Raw genomic sequence first — 16,941 nt, 5'->3', positions numbered from 1 at the left:
AAAGTGATTATGACTATCTCGAAAATCTTCAACACGGTCGCAATGAGACCACGCACAACGGTTATTATAACAATATAGTTATATCATATTAGTTATGAAGCCAATTATACAAATAAAAAGGAGGGAATCTGAAGGCACATCTCACATTAAAGACCTACCAGATCAAAAGTGAACTTTACTCTGATAATACAAATCAATTAGTTTTGCGTGTATCGCAATGCAAATGTCCAACCTTTGTTTAAAACGGAGAGTGGTCAATAATTTTGCTAGCTATATACTGATGACAAAACAGTATTCGGTAAATATTGAATGAATGACTAAATGAAATTAAATAATGATAAACGAAAATAACTCTGCGACTTACCAGCCATTTTGCTTATGAAGGCATGGAAAAGTTATTTTCTTGTCATGGCCCTGTCATGTTGGCCCGGATGTTTTGCCTCCCGATCCTCCGCCCCGCCCGCCCCCCAACAGCGCCCGTGTATGACTTACGCAACTGTTATTTTGTTCACCTTAATACTATTAATATACATTATTTCCATCTATCCTACGTCACTGATACATTACCACTAAGCTGTGAGAAAAACTGTCATCAATATGTGAACCATCAACCCCTGCTTTGCCTCATGTCACTTGATTACTCGCCAGCATCATCCACATATAGTTCTACTTAGAGCCCCCCTTAAAGATAGCCCCACGCCAGATATTGTAACAAAAATCAGAACTTAACAAGAAAAAAAGAGGAAGAAAGAAAAATAACTTGAAAATTATAAATTGTGAAGGCAGAACGATATTCCATCTTGAAGAATTTGCCTAAGACTTTGCTATAACGTTTCAGACTATAGATGGCGATATACAACTTCTAGGCACTGAACTCTACACGATTTCAGTGCTTCGGGGCATTTCTGGCATAATTTTGATCCTTTGAGCATCTGGCATTATGCCTGACATAATTTTTTAAAGCATAATTTTATTGAAATTTTTTTAAACATATTTCCTAAAAAATTGGATCAAAACAACATAATTGTTTCTTACCATCCCCCCCCCCCCCCCCCCCACCATGCAGCCCCACGCTTATAATAGTTATATAGCGCCTGAATGATTCGGCGCAAAATATTTCCTAAAAAATGTGAAAAAAATAAATAAATTGCTTCTTACCCAGGGGCTCATGCCTAGTTGCCTAGATACCTTTTAACATCTTATCAAGATTTCTACAGGCACGTAGCCACGGGGGGGGGGGGGGGGCACGTTTAGGGGGTGTCAGGAAAACCTGTTCTCGCACCCTAATACTCCATTTTGAAAACCGTTCCGCGGCTGGGCCCTGCATGTAACACGTAAGAGTGGTGGTGGTGCAGATCTTTCTTCTGCTCTCCCCCGATCCCCCTCCCCCAATTGTTTTTGTTGCTATAACGCCACTGCCCCTGGAATGTCCCCCCCCGGCCCCCCCCATCCCAAACTGCTTCCGGCGCGCCTGAAAGCGTAACATACGGAAAAAGAGAAAGATAAAAAGAAGAAAGGATAAAAACAAAGAGTAACATAAGGAAGGTGGAAAGTAAAACATAATCATGATAAGGAAAAATATAGAATTATCGTGCGGCCACCAGATAATTCTTTAATTCCTGGTGTTATGTTGTAGATAGGAAGAGGAAATGAAAGAAGAATAACAACAAAGAATAGCCTACGTAAGGAAAGATAGAATAGTCGGGTCAAGATATGGTTTGACCCCCCAAAATAAGGTTTTTCATTTTTTTAAAAGTAGTATTTGACCTCAGGAATAACATGCTAAAAGTATAAATCGAAGGTTCAGAAAGCTGTTATTCTTATAGATGGCGTCCAAGATGGCCGCTGATAGACACGTTGTTATTGAAAGTTAAAGAAGAAATCTGAATACGTCTCGTAGTCGATCTAATAAGAGATAGTCTATATAAATTCAGGAAGATATGGACTCGGGGGGAAACATTCTGTTCGATCTCTGGGGAAGAAATAAAGTTATATTTGCCCGGAACATAGAATATACATTGTATGATCATTTCATAAAATCTGGAATGATACACCAGCTACCGGGAACATTTTGTTTGAATAATTTCATTCCTTTAATGCACTGTTACATTGTAATTACCCTATAGTTGAGTTTTGAAAAAGTAAATTATGCATGCTTGCCAAGAAGGCAAATATAACCTTGATGTTAACGGGATGTTAAGCATATCTTATTTTAACATTTTACCTTATAACCTCGTTACATTATGTAGAGTTAGGAAAGAGAAGTATGTAAACTTGCCATGTAAAGTATATTTCGTATTAGCCTTTCACCGTATTAGCCTACCATGTTATATTGTAAATATTCAATTGTTAAGTTTTTATGTTCAATAAACTTGAAAGAAAAGTATCTGTTCTTCTCCGTCAGCTTAATACCTGAAACAAAGGTACATGTATATAGGTCCTATCCAGGCGCGGATCCAGGATTTCTAAGGGGGGGGGGGGCAAATTTGAAATTTAGTGTGCTGAAATTTGAAAATCGGGGGGGGGGGGGGGTAGTGAGCACTATTTTTTTTGTTTTGATTTGAAAAATCGCACCCCCAGACCCCCCCCCCCTTGAGCGCCAAGATAAGATTAACGTGTTTTTACACGTTTTTTTTTCCCGCCCCCCCCCCCCTCCCCCTTGATCCGCCACTGGTCCTATACGTACTTTGTTCACAACGTAGGCCGCTCCACACCAGGGGACGGTGCCTTTATACGAAAACGATATTCATCCGGTCCCAACAATTTGACTTGTGTCAGAGAGCTTTTAGTACACAGATGAATTACTTAGCTTAGCAAGCACGTACATCAACGAACTCAAACACACAAACGTGTCATGTCCCTGTTTCAGCAGCTGATATTTAGTCAAACTCAAAATCATGAAGAGTCTCAGGAATTCGTGATAGAATTTCTTGAAAATTAAGCTTTAGAAATGAGTCTGAACTCTCCAACCTAATTCATTTCGTGCAAAACTCAGATTGACTTAAAAACAACAAAGAATTAACTGAGGGAATTTCTTATGTGTACGCTCTCAATCCATACGGGCCCCATGTCCAACGTACGTTGTACTACAAAAGTGTTGTACTACGAAAGTGTGATAGATTTAATTATCTTTGAATAATATGTTCTCCAACTACGTACTGTACATGCGGAACCGAGCAAGGCCAATTCCAAAGGGGCAAAGTACAACGGTATTGTCTATTTTGTTCGCTTTGTATCGTGACACAAACATTATTTGATGAACGATTTTCAAATCACCAAGATGGGTATCCGCGTTCTGGTAACAGCGATAATTATAACACTCTGCCTATTGAACTCCCGGCAAATTTCTGCGTGGAGCGTGGTAGAGCTTGTCTCTCGACTATCGTCGCCCAAGTCTCCCGTGGCCAAGCAGCCGAGCGCTCGGGACGTTCAGGAAAATGCCGTGTTTACAAATACAAGGCCTGCGCCTGGTGCTGCTGAAGTCGACAAAGGAAAATTCATATTCGACCGTCTAAGTCTAAACAAGCAAAGGTATATATTGGTAATGTATCTTTTGGTCTTTGTCAGGTTACAGTTGTACGTCTATAATAGGCCTATAACTTAAGAGAAAAGTCTACTCTAAACCTCATTTGAGTAATTTGAAAGAAAAATCTGTCTGTTTGGCCTTGGACTCTAAGTTAGATCTAGTCTTCGACTCTTTGTTGGAGGATTTCTTTAAGTTTAAGACTACTAAGTTTAACATTAAAACTAAACTTAACAGTACGTCTAGACCATTTTTGTAATATAGATTCTTTACATGATTTGATATAACATAATTTATTTTCCTTGGCCTGGCTTACAATTAAGGTAAAGTGTTCCCATCACCTAAACAAAAAAAGCAATTTGAGAAACACAAGCGCAAGCCTAGCTCCTACATACTGTAATAGAAAGAATGTAAAAGATTTAGTGATTAACCTTAAAAAAATTGAAAAAATTACATACAGATTTCTATGAGTGAATGGTAACATTGACTACCATTGATGCATTCAGATGATTCAGTGTTCACTTATGTTTTTTTATTTTCTCTCTCTATTGTTTCAGCTCAAATGACACCTGGACTGAGTTGATCCTGACAATACAGTGGCCGCAGAGCTTTTGCTTAGATTATAATGTACGGTAACACTCTTTCTTTTATTTCCCTTCTCTGAACAAGAGTAGTTTTTAAAGATTAGAAACTAACAATTTAGTCGTTCTCATAGAAATTGGATGGTTAACCCCTTCTATTTTACACAGATTAGTTTCAAATTAAAGGAAGTAGACTCAGATAATTGGGGTGAATTTTTCTTGGGTTAATGAAGGGGTGACCAAAGTTCGCGGACATTTTAGAACGTATTACAAAATGTGATATTCGATCTATGATTTCTTATATTCTACACAAATTAATTTATTTCAATTATTACCAAATGAAGGGCAAAGTTTTTTTTACTACAGATTGGTTCAACTAGAAAATTTATCGTCGAAGGATTTTGGGAATATCGTGGTCTAAAAATTTGATGTCCGATCGTGCGTGCGCGCTGCATCTAAAAAAGTCATAAAAACAAAGAGACCTAAGTTCACGCACGGGGGTTTACAGTTGATTTATCAAATAATGTGATCCATCAAAAATAAGGTAATATCGTAATTTACAAGGCAAGATATCATACAATCGGTTGGTACCACTTTTTACTTACAATATTGAGGAAATCTGCTCTCAAATTGAAGATTTTCAGACCCTCATCGGTAAGTTGATAATTTTTCGGAACGGACGCAAAAGATTGCAAAATTTGCCGATCTTTTGTCAATATTTTCACAATTTCGTACCCAATTCCAAAGAAAATTTCATATCTGGGTAATTTTATGTTCCTCTTTCCATTGGTGAAATCAGATTTTCAAAATCTTACTGGTTTTTGGAGATAGCGAACTTAGGTCACGCGTGAACTTTGGTCACACCACCATACAGTATGTTTTGTAATGTATATTTTCAGTGAATGAGTGGGTCATCACTTATATGTATGTTTACCAGAGTTATGAGACTTGGTTTTTATGATACATTTTCAAACCAACAGCTATTTGTACATAAAATCATTACCACCAGTTCACACTGATAAGAAGTTAAAACATAATACACTGGCATGTTATCAGCAAGATAACATGTGTCATGTAAATGTAAACATTGGCCACAAGGTGTCATCATTATTTACAAACAAGCCTCTAATATTTATATCTTTCATATTGAGAAACAAGTTAAGTTTTGTCACACTTTATCGTTCATGTCAACAAATCTTGATAGATAATAACAAGAAGCAGTTTGTATACAAATGGGATTTGTAGAATCTATGCCTTGTTCTCTTAAATACATAGATGTACGTATTCTGCCATAAACTGGATTTCTACTGAGGTTTTATCTTAAAAATAAAATGAGATGTAGTGCGCTTCACATTTCTGTATCTTACAACACACAGATAAGAGAGTTCAGATTCAAGTAGGATCTTTGTTGCAAACAGCTGCAATTTTGTTCTCACCGTTCTTTACACTCACTTTCATAGAAAACAAAACTTGTTTACTGCATCTTTTGCAAACAAGCCTTTAAATCATGCAGTTATAGGTACATGTAATTTATGCAAGCCAGGGTATGCGTAGAGAGCCATATTATATTTGGAACAGTTTCTTAATACAGAATGCATTGGTTCTTATGAAAATAGGGTGGGTTTCAAATAATGGACTTTGTTATGTAAGAAAAATACTTTTTATCCTGGTAGATTTGTGCTACGCATAGTATATTAATTTTTGTTTGCTTTTGTTGTTTATTATCTTCAAGGACGGCCGTGATTATAAAGAAGCAGGAGAATGTAAAGTTCCTGCAGGGATCGATGATTGGACGATTCATGGCTTATGGTAAGTTTTGATGTTAATGGGCATCTTTGCAAGTGCACACAAAAAAAATTATCATATTTAAATTTTAAAGGCAAATGGCTACAGCAGCATTGACACTGTCGATGATGAGGATGTTCATTGACCTGTAATATATACACAGCATTGTTTCTCAGGTCAAGGCCCATTTTGTCTTGGAATGGTCTTATATGTTGAACATTTTGTTCTGGCTGGAAGCTAACATTATTTATTCTGTCAAGATTCAGAATTTAGGACAATATTTGTGAATTCTGAAATGCAGGAAAAACTATCAAGTATATACATGTATGTGAAATTGAAATTTAGAAAACATGAGATAAGTATTTTTTGATAATAAATGTAATGCTTCCTGGGAGAAATTTCAATTAATTTTTAAATAATAAGATAAGTAACCTTGAATTGTGCTATCTTTGTGTAGTCTGATGATAGATGAATGACTGTTAAATGTATCTGTATCAGTTGATCCAGTATATTCATGCAAGGATTTATGATATTTGATTTATAAATTCTAGTATTTAATTCATCTTTAATATCTACATGTAAAAATTGCCTGTGACATTATGGAGGAACATTCACAAAAATAATAATATCACCGTAAATACTTTATGAGAAATGGTAAAATGTTAATGAGGTTAAGGGGATAAAATGATTTATTATTAACCCTGCATGAATTTTCGTTAATTTCTACACAGAGTTGGATTATACTTTAAATTTAGAGTGTATTGAACCCTGCAATATCTGTTTACAGACTTTCATTTGGAGCTGATATTTTGAATAACGTTTTTGATCAACATGGAACCTTAACCACACAGAGCAAGTTTATCTGTGTTGCTTTGATTGGTCTTCATTTTTGTTTGTTTGATTGGTTCTCTCTAAGAATATAAGAAATCATTATAAAAAAATATATATGTATTTTTCCTTTCATGCAACTAGGCCATCTAATCCTGGTAAACTAGGTCCTGAAAATTGCAACAGTACATGGAAGTTTGATGTAACTAAAATATCAGTAAGTATTCCATAGAAATCAACTTTAGTTGTTCCATATTAATATCTATTGCACTATAAGAAAGTATTCAAATTGTTCCAGACTGTCATTATAAACTATATTAACTACTCAAAACCTCATCATCTATTCAATTGTTATGATCTTGAATCTTTAATATGTGAATTAATAATTGAAACAAGACATTAAAGATTCCTTTAACGATTTGCATGATTAATTACTGAAAGTCAAATATTGTATCGCCTTTCCTTGAATTTAGAAGATAATATGAATGAATTTACATGATTGATAAGTGAAACAAGATATTGACCCCCCCCCCCCCTTTCATGAATTTATATAACTAATGAAGCAACACATTGTAGCTTCATACCATGAATTGACATGATAGTTAATAAATGAAACACAGGTATTGAAATTGTTATTAACCACCAAACTGACCAAAGTGTAGATTTGGTTGTGAATATGCCGAAAGAGAAAAGGATTGAATGTGAGATTATGTTTTACATAAATGTGATTTAACTATCTCTGACTAATGTTATTTCGTTTGATACAAGACACCTTTCATATGGATCTAACACCTGTTTGTAATTGAAATACATGCTGGTAATATCAAGAGAATGTTGGATGACATGTAATATCTACATGTACATGTACAGTAAATGAAGGATAATACAACCCATGTTTTGGCAACAATTGCCTGTGTTCAATTTCTAATAAACTACATGTAATCCAATTTTCTGCTCTTCAACCAAGATTTCAACCTTATTTCCTACTCTTAAATCTAACCTTAAACCTCATTTCAACCCTACTGGTTATCCTGCATGTACATTTCTGATGCAATACAGCCCCAAGCAGGTGTCTGATCAAAAGTTGGATATGCACATTTCATTGATTTAACATTTTAAACATATTATTTTGATTTGAAAGGACCTTGTAGCTGAGATGAATGCAAGTTGGCCAAACTGTATTACAGATGAGGCATATGATAGCTTGTGGTAAGTTATTCTTTTTCAAGATTGTATCTTCAATTTCCTCTGACTTGTTAAGTACAACGTTTTGCTCCTTTTGTCTGTATATCTTGCAGTTTCCTTATAACCCAGCCAGGTTTTATTATTGCTTTAGTATTCAAAGGTTAATCTATAAAGGGTATGCTGTTTACAGATATTGATATACTTAGCTTACTTCCCTATTTCTTTATTGATACAGGAGCTTGATTAAGGAAACACTTCTTGTAAATTCAGTTGCCCTTCTCAGTTAAGATTGTATACAAATAAGGAAAAAAAATAGAAAGAAAGAAAAGCATCTTTCACTAAGAGATAAATTGAAAGAGGAAAGAGAATGGTTGTGACAAAATGGGAGAGAGAGAGAGAGAGGGGGGGGGGGGGGGGAGTAGAGAGAAGTGGAGAAAGAAGAGATACAAATAACAAAGAAAATGACAAATAAATGTAAGGTATGAAAAGAAGAGAAAGAGGAAAGTAGGGAAGAGAGATAAGGAGTTGTTTTATATAGACATTGATAACATTATATATAAAACATGGTACACCTATGGTGTACTAGTACTTCTACCACCTCAACTAACAATGACTACATACTACATGTACAGTACTACATGTACAGTACTACAGAAACGATGCACAACAATTGAATAATAGGATCATTGGAGAATTTAATTCATTTTCACCTTTTTTTAAAGTTGTTATTGTGCCAAAATTCCATTCTAGCCACATGTATTGAAGTTCATAGTTCCTGTTTGAGTAATTTACCTGTGAAAATACATGTACCCAGTCTCCAATGTATTTAGTTTGCATTAAAACCAACTTCTATATTTTCATGCAAAAATCCTTATACAAAATCATAGTTAAAAAACACAGCATCATAGTTTTGATTTCGAGAAAATGTGGACTCCCCCCCTGCCATAATTTTTTGAAAGTGCAATGTAGTGAAAGCTCTCTTTCATTTTTCAGTTTGGTTTATTGTCTATCCTCTTTTATTACAAATGTCAGGGTGATTGACTTACTGACATAATACCAAATGGCATCAAAATATCCAACATAATAATCCCCAAATCCATAGAATCCGTTTCACAATAACTGATAAGGATTGACTAAAAGAGTGTTGGGAATTTATTACCAAAAGCATGATGTCAGGGGCATGTTGCGGTTAATTGTATCTAAAGTAGTTTTGGTTAGTTGAAGTGGTACCGGGTAGTTGAAGTACATGTAGAAATAGTAGTGGGAGTACTGAATTGAACTTTGCTATCCTATCGAGTTTTTAAAATAGACATTGCATGTCAAATGAAAGCTCATGATCTAAAGAAAGTGAAACTTTTCAGGGGCAGGTTTCTTTCTTGGTATTCTTCCAAATTATTTTCATGTTTTACTACAAATTTAGGCAGTATACACTGTACCACTCTCTCACAGTTGAGATGTCTTTTGTTTTCCTCTATCAGGTCACATGAATGGGATAAGCATGGCACATGTGCTTCGTTGCTACCAGCTCTCTATGGAGAGCACAATTACTTCCAAAAGACCCTCACTCTTAGGAAACAGTTTGACATCAAAGGGTAGGTACCACTCCTGCCACCTATCCTCTTCAACCGGCTCTCCTTAGAACTATAAGCTAAGAAAGATAACCAACAGTCTTTATTTCAAGACTACACCAACAATCCTTTTCAGGACTTCCCAATCCTCCCTCTCTCTCACGTGGTGTAACCGCAAGCCTACTGTATATTATATATATATATTTTCTTATCTTAAAAAAGTTGAATGTCCTTGATGCCCTGTATTGGTGATATCAAGGAAGTAGATATGCAACTTGACAAATTTGATCTCCTAGTTTCCACTTGAATCAAAGGTACTTGTGACAGATATGTATATATTACTGTACTTCCATGGTTTTCAATGAAAGAAATTGAAGTAAAATGTATCATGTTCCATTCTGAGTCGCATTGTGATTGTTGGTTGTTAATCAGGGAAATTCATAGATCATGAAATGTGTGTGATTTCCTGGAAATAAAAACAATGCAAATATACATGTAAGCAAATTTGGTCTGCCATTGTATCTAGCTAAGGATCTTAAAGTTTAAATAGCCAGGATTCAGGATTTTGTTCTTCTCCCTTTAGTTCAATAGATGTGTCCCATGCAATGTATGTGGTGATTATCACATTCCACAATCATGTCTACCGGTACATTATTTTGTTTGATTCTGTTGTGATCATCATCATCATCTTCTTTATCATCATTTATGTACAAATAGCTAGAAATATAAATGTGTCATAAAGTGTCCCAAAGTTGATAGACATATGATAAATACATGATGAGTTAGTTTTTGAATAGCTAGTGTATTACTTTTGTTTAAATGAGTAAAGTTGTTTTATTTTTGTTCTCTTAACTGTACAATTACAGGATGCTTGAAGCTAGTGCGATTGTCCCTTCTAAAACAAATAGCTATGACTACCCAACGATTTTTAATGCTGTGAAGGGTGCGATTGGTACAGATCCTACTGTCACCTGTGTATATGATCATGTAAGTATTATTATATCATCTTCTATTCAAATAAGCATATTGCTTAGATATTGGCTACACTTTTGTATGTTTACAAGCAGTTGTAACTGAAAGCTGACGAAAAATCAAAGTTAATTGCGTCTACGTGGTGCATAACTCAAATGAGAAGCAGTTAGGTTTCAGGTTAGGGGTAGGGGTAGGATGAGGCATGTGTTGGTTGTGTCCAGGGTACAAGTGAAGAATTCATCCAGTCACCGGAGCATGGGTTGTTCAGTACTATTTCTCGCTGATAACAAAGTAAGACAAAAACTACTGTCAGCTTTTACCTAAAATCATTTTAGACTTAAGAAAGTTTGCTGTGGCTTAATTTCAGTTCGTCTACCGTACTGCATTATCCCTTTCAGTTTTAAAACTGTTACTCATTCAACCATTTCTCCTTTGTTGTTACTCTGTAGAAGACTCAACTCGTGTACCTATCGCAAGTTGAAATCTGTTTGGACAAACAGTTCAACCCGGTTAACTGCGTCGGACTTAACTCAATGCGGAAATCAAGCCTGGGGGAAGAGAGCTGTGCAAATGATAAGCTCATTTTCTATCCTCTTGTGAATTGAGAGGCACCTTTTCACCCGTTCCACTGTTGCCTTACCATGCATGAACAGCCCTATTGTGTCTAGTTTTCCCCTTGTCATGATGTTAATCTAGAATGAGACATACATTTATGAACGTATCTGTCTTCTACAGTCCACTTTTCAATACATCTTGCCTGAACTTTTAGAATCATGTCGAGCTTTTGTGTAATTTAAAAGAATCCATTTTGCCTTTAGCTATCGCAGTAAGCGATCTTTGAGACTGTAATGACTTTCTTTCAAGGTGTATATTTATTACCTGCTCTTATTGGAACTCAGTCATGTGATTGGTCATGTGATTTAGTATTGTGTAATCCAATCATGTGTTTAAGAGGTACCGGTAGTGATACAGGATATGAAAAAGGGCTAGGAGGAGCCTTAATAGATTCATGTACTTCCTGGATACCATTATGTCAAAACAGTTATGACACACAGGGGTACATATTTTAATTTATTAGCTATTATATATATACGTAATTCTGTGCAATTCTATGTGTGATTAGGGTATCTTAATATTTTGATTATCATATACTGCAATTTGCTATTTGATTCATATAAGGTCTGGAAGAATTCATCATGTGTTTAAGTATTGTTTCCTGGTATAGTAACTTTTCACAAACTTCTGACATGTTCATATTACAAAATGGGAGAGAGAGAGAGAGAGAGAGAGAAGGGGAAAGAGAGAAAGAAATAGACGGATAGCAAATGAAAGAGGTTGAATAATAGTGAAGAGAGAGAGAGCGAGAGAGGGGTGGGGAATGAGTAATATTTTATTGTTTTAATACTGTAATTCTGACTTAAAAGTTAGAATGTGTGATTCTTTCATGTTTATTATTCTCCTAATCTTGGAGAAGGAATGTGACATTAATGATTTAGGAGCCTACATGGAGAAATTTATAAATTTATGTACAATTGTATCAAGGGGTAATTGACTAATTTTTATGCAAATTATTTTGTAATGATGAAATATATGCTTAAATCATGCCTTCATTTTCTAAGCAGATAATAATAAATAAAGTTCAGTTGCTCATTGACAGTAGCTTTATGATTACATGTATGAAATTTGGCAGAAAAATCATGTTCTCCAAATATATATTGAACTCTTACATTCAACTGAATGGCTTAGCTGCAACTGCCAGGAGATTACACGATTTTGATCAAAATATTCAAGTACTTGTATTCCTTCTCTGTGTTTACATTAGTTTGATATAGTTTATGAGAGCTCTATTGCAGGGCATTAAAATGAAATGCAAAGATTATGCTAATAAACAAGGAAGTATCTCTGAATATGTTTATACACCTATTTTATGACTGTTTATGTTTCTTGTTAGGAATGTGTGATTGCATTTTGTAAAGATAAACTTGAGTTCTGGTGAATGTAAAAAATAAATTCTCACAGAATCCGACGAAAGTTATACTGAATGTTCAAGATTACAAATAAATGATGCGGCTAAACAATTTTGGTAGAAAATGTATAGTGGCTGAGTAATGAGCATAGAAAGATAAGGAAATATGGGTAGTAACACATGTCACTATGCTATAGATACTGTAGTGCAAAGGGAAGTTTTGTTTTTTTATCGAAGATGATGCCCAGTATAAAGTTTGTTTTTATTTCACTGGTTCAAACAACCAATCTACTGCAGGCTAAACAATCCGGAATAAATGATAACAATTTTCTCTCAAAATGTGATTTCTATACCAGAGCTCAAGATTAGCTTTAACATCAGGGAATAATTTTGCTAGCATGATTTTCCATCACGGGAATTTGCGTTTCATTTTGGGGATTTTGTAAGGATCATTTTTGGCTGCCATATATACATGTATATGTCATGATTCGTGGGAACTATATGAAATGAAAAGGATTGAGGTTGAGGTTTTGGTTTTGTGTCAATTGAAAGCAGGATGAGCCATTAATAACCATAGAGATTATCTTATAAATGATTCAATGTCATCAACAATAATTGATGAATGGGTAGTGAGTAAAATACATTGCCATTAGTTTTTTAACTTGTAAATGTTTTATCGACTATTATTAAGAACCCAACTGTCTTTAGGAGTAAAGTTTTAAAGGGACCTTTTTTTTTAAAGTTTTTTTTATTTTTTATAATGCACCCGGTAATGCACAGTTTTCCTGCATTTTAAATTGGTCCTACTCCTATTACAGAGTTGAGATGTCTAGAACAATGGTATCAAAACTCATTTGAGGTTTAAGCATGTTTTGTTTTGGTTAAATCTCAAGTATGGGAAACTTTCATTTTGCTTCTGTAAATACAGTCCAGCAGAAACATTAACATAATGACGGAATCGGCCTCTACAGTATATGACATCATTGCCACTGTAATACTCGTCTACATGAGAGGGTTTTTCTGTTTAGAAATGCAGGTGGGACTATGTATCTGTTCAACAAGTCTATTTCAATTTCTGCTGGTACAATTTGATACTTATCAAAATGAATGATTTTAACTTGATTTTTGGCATCATTTTAAAGAGGAAATAAACCAGGAATAAAATACTACTGAAACAGAGTGATAAAGATCCCATGACAAGAGAGATATTATCTATCAAACTATGAAAACTTCCCTCTTTATTGAGGAAATGATACCTGTAGCCCTATATAAGTTCAAGTCGAGTTAATCAATCTGTGATTGCAAAACAATCTTGCCAACAAAGTGTTCAAAGAATACATTTTATATTCTAGCCTGGCCCGCATGAAGAACAGCATTGATGTAATAGGTTATCTCTGGGTAAACAAAATATTATTTGTTTTATTCTTATTCATCTTTATGACTTTTCAGACTGATTGATTATTTTGTTTACCAGTAATTGAAATTGTCTAAAAAGAATCGGAATCTCTTTATTTCACAGACTGTGTGCAATATTCAATTTCCTGAACATGGGTATTAGATGATATAAAATGGCTTGAAAAAAAAATATATGTGGGAACAAAAAATACACCATTTAGTGCACGAAAAGCATTTTGGCCTCAAAAAATGTTTGCTCTTATCATGTGATATCATGGGCTTCTACTTCCTTATTGTTCAGGTGGTGACCTCATTGAAGTTTCATTGTTTATATTAGTGTGGCAGAGTAAACAATTCTGTGGTCACATGCATGATGTGTCAACAAGTGATATTAATCTGTTGCTCGTAGTGGCAAGTTTCACATGGTCATAATTGTGACAAATTGGACTGAATTGCTAGTCTATTACCTCTTGGCTAGTTGGGATCTTTAATTTTTTTATTTCCAACATTTTGAAATATTTCCATGGTCTTGATATATGGTAAATTAAGCGTTAAATGTTGCACAAATTGTGATATTTTCATTGATAAACTATGGCTTGAAAACATGTGAGAAAAAATACACTAAAGAGTGCATGAAAATCATTTTGGCCTAAACAAATGTTTGCTCTTATCAAGTGATATCATAGGCTTCTACTTATTTATCAGATGGTGACCTCATTAAAGGTTTGTTGTTTAGTTGCAGAGTAAACAGTTCTGTGGTCACAGCTGTGTCAAAAAATGATATTAATCTATTGCTCGCAGTGGCAAGTTTCATTTGGTCATAATTGTAATTTTTCAGGGACACCCTGTATACATTGTAATTGAATATTCACTGTGAGCCAAAACCATTGTATGTCAACATCACCACTTCATTATATCTCTATAAACAAATATGTTTCAACCTTTCCATACACAATACACCTTCATATGAGCCCAGACTCCTCGGGGTAAACAAATTATATTTAGTCAAATGTGTAGGAGTATTAAGAGCAATACTAGTTTGCATAAAATATATACGCATAAATAATCTTCAATAGAAAAACCAATGAATACAATACATTGCTGAATTAAAAAATTACTTTGTGCACCTAAATTCCGAGAAATGAGCAACACTGTGAATAGGTTTAACAATTATAAAATGAAGACTATGATAAGAGATAAGGCATGATGTCTCTAATTAGAAGCTTCCTTTAAGCATTGTGTATTACACTTCTCTCTAAATAGTGTGATTTAGATAGTGATATCGCATCATCACGATTTATGACAAACTCACTTTAGAAGATTGTTCAACACATATTTTCAATCAAACACATCACTTTTTTGTTGTTCTAGATAGCACCCAATACCGGAGTACATGATAGCAATATAATATGAATCGACATGTTACCAACCCACATTAAATTTTTACATCTCAAAAGGCCATATTCAAAATCGAATATGTTTACCTTACGATGAACCACTGCATTCACAAGCTATGTATTGTATCTCAAAATAATAACTGTCGCTTGCCTGATGTAACAACACACAATGTATGCAATATACATCCTGAATGCTGATATATACATGTCTAGTTATAAGGCCTAAAATAAAAACTTGTTGCATTGCCCTTTAGGTGCCAAAACATGGGTCGGTCGGTCGGAAAAGATTTTTTTTTAAAACTTTTTTTTTGTTGCCCTCTTTGGGCCGATATTTTTCAGATTTGAATGTTTTTTTGTCCCGCTCTCTTTTGGCTGATATTCTCAGTATTTAATGCTTTAATACATGTGTTTTAACGTTATCATTCGATGTCGATATCTTTTTCACCTCATAATCATCCATGGTTTGCACGAGTGAGAATTTTGTAATAATTTTATTTTATGCATTTATATCCCATTTACACAAACAAAATACATATTTTTGTATTAATTAATAAAAAAAAAATCTAAAAAACGGTTTAAAAAAAAACCTTTTTTAAAATGCCGACCGTAGATTTTCAGATTTGTGAGTCGGTTGCAAAGGGCAATGCAACAAGTTTTTATTTTAGGCCTAAGTCACGGTTGACAGGCGAAAATAGGAAATATTCAAAAAATCGCCACTTTGTGGCAAAAATGGGGTAGGTCATCATCATCAGTCCCAACTTGCTCTCAGAATTATATTAATCCCCGTAAGTTCCCAGATTAACCAAACTTGGGGAAAATTCACATGTTTTTGGCAAAAATGGCAAGGGATTATTGCCAAAAAAAATCGTCAATCGTCTCCGTTTTCTCATCATTAAAGTCCCATGCAAGATGTCCTTAGAATGATTATGACTCCTGTTCGTTTCCAAAAGGGAAGTAAAGGCAAATTTTTGATATATTCGAAAATCGTCCCTTTTGGTAAAAATGGCAAGGGGTTAGCTCATCGTTTTTGCCAAAAAATGAAAATTGTCAATCCTCTCTGTTTTCTCATCATGATAGTCCCAAGATGTCCTTAGAATGATTATGACTCCCGTTCGTTTCCTAAAGGGGAGTAAAGGCAAATTTTGGATATATTCGAAAATCGTCCCTTTTGGTAAAAATTGCAAGGGGTTAGCTCATCTTTTTTGCCAAAAAATGAAAATTTTCAATCGTTTCCGTTTTCTCATCATGATAGTCCCAAGATGTCCTTAAAATGATTATGACTCCCGTTCGTTTCCTAAAGGGGAGTAAAGGCAAATTTTGGATATATTCGAAAATCGTCCCTTTTGGTAAAAATTGCAAGGGGTTAGCTCATCTTTTTTGCCAAAAAATGAAAATTTTCAATCGTTTCCGTTTTCTCATCATGATAGTCCCAAGATGTCCTTAAAATGATAATGACTCCCGTTTGTTCCTAAAGGGGAGTAAAGGCAAATTTTGATATATTCGAAAATCGTCCCTTTTGGTAAAAATGGCAAGGGGTTAGCTCATCGATTTTGCCAAAAAATGAAAATTGTCCATCCTCTCTGTTTTCTCATCATGATATTCCCAAGATGTCCTTAGAATGATAATGATTCCCTCGTTTCCAAAAGGGGAGTAAAGGCAAATTTTGGATATATTCGAAAATGGCCCCTTTTTGGCAAAAATGGCAAGGGGTTAGCTCATCGTTTTGCCAAAAAAATGAAAA

At 34.7% G+C, this 16,941-nt stretch overlaps 1 protein-coding gene across 1 annotated transcript; it reads left to right on the top strand.

The window, feature by feature from the left end:
• The first annotated feature begins 3,126 nt into the window (after positions 1 to 3,126).
• LOC574796 (ribonuclease Oy) lies at positions 3,127 to 12,365 on the top strand. The gene is made up of 8 exons (XM_775194.5): positions 3,127 to 3,531; positions 4,081 to 4,150; positions 5,837 to 5,913; positions 6,862 to 6,934; positions 7,859 to 7,926; positions 9,381 to 9,494; positions 10,337 to 10,457; positions 10,892 to 12,365. The coding sequence occupies exons 1-8, from the start codon at positions 3,257 to 3,259 to the stop codon at positions 11,045 to 11,047; spliced, it is 954 nt and encodes a 317-aa protein (XP_780287.3). The 5' UTR covers positions 3,127 to 3,256; the 3' UTR covers positions 11,048 to 12,365.
• The last annotated feature ends 4,576 nt before the right edge of the window (positions 12,366 to 16,941 follow it).

This window comes from Strongylocentrotus purpuratus, unplaced genomic scaffold (genome assembly GCF_000002235.5).
Source record: "Strongylocentrotus purpuratus isolate Spur 01 unplaced genomic scaffold, Spur_5.0 spur5_scaffold_5, whole genome shotgun sequence".
In the NCBI taxonomy this organism is placed as follows: Eukaryota; Metazoa; Echinodermata; class Echinoidea; order Camarodonta; family Strongylocentrotidae; genus Strongylocentrotus; species Strongylocentrotus purpuratus.
The sequence above is the reverse complement of the archived record's forward strand: the minus strand, read 5'-3'. Positions and strand labels throughout refer to the sequence as shown.

Bases quoted from the DNA above. Each gene is read 5' to 3' on its own strand.
- LOC574796 (XM_775194.5), top strand. From the start codon at position 3,257: ATGAACGATTTTCAAATCACCAAGATGGGTATCCGCGTTCTGGTAACA. The intron at 5,914-6,861 runs GTAAGTTTTGAT...TCATGCAACTAG, and splicing joins TGGACGATTCATGGCTTATG to GCCATCTAATCCTGGTAAAC. The intron at 10,458-10,891 runs GTAAGTATTATT...GTTACTCTGTAG, and splicing joins TCACCTGTGTATATGATCAT to AAGACTCAACTCGTGTACCT.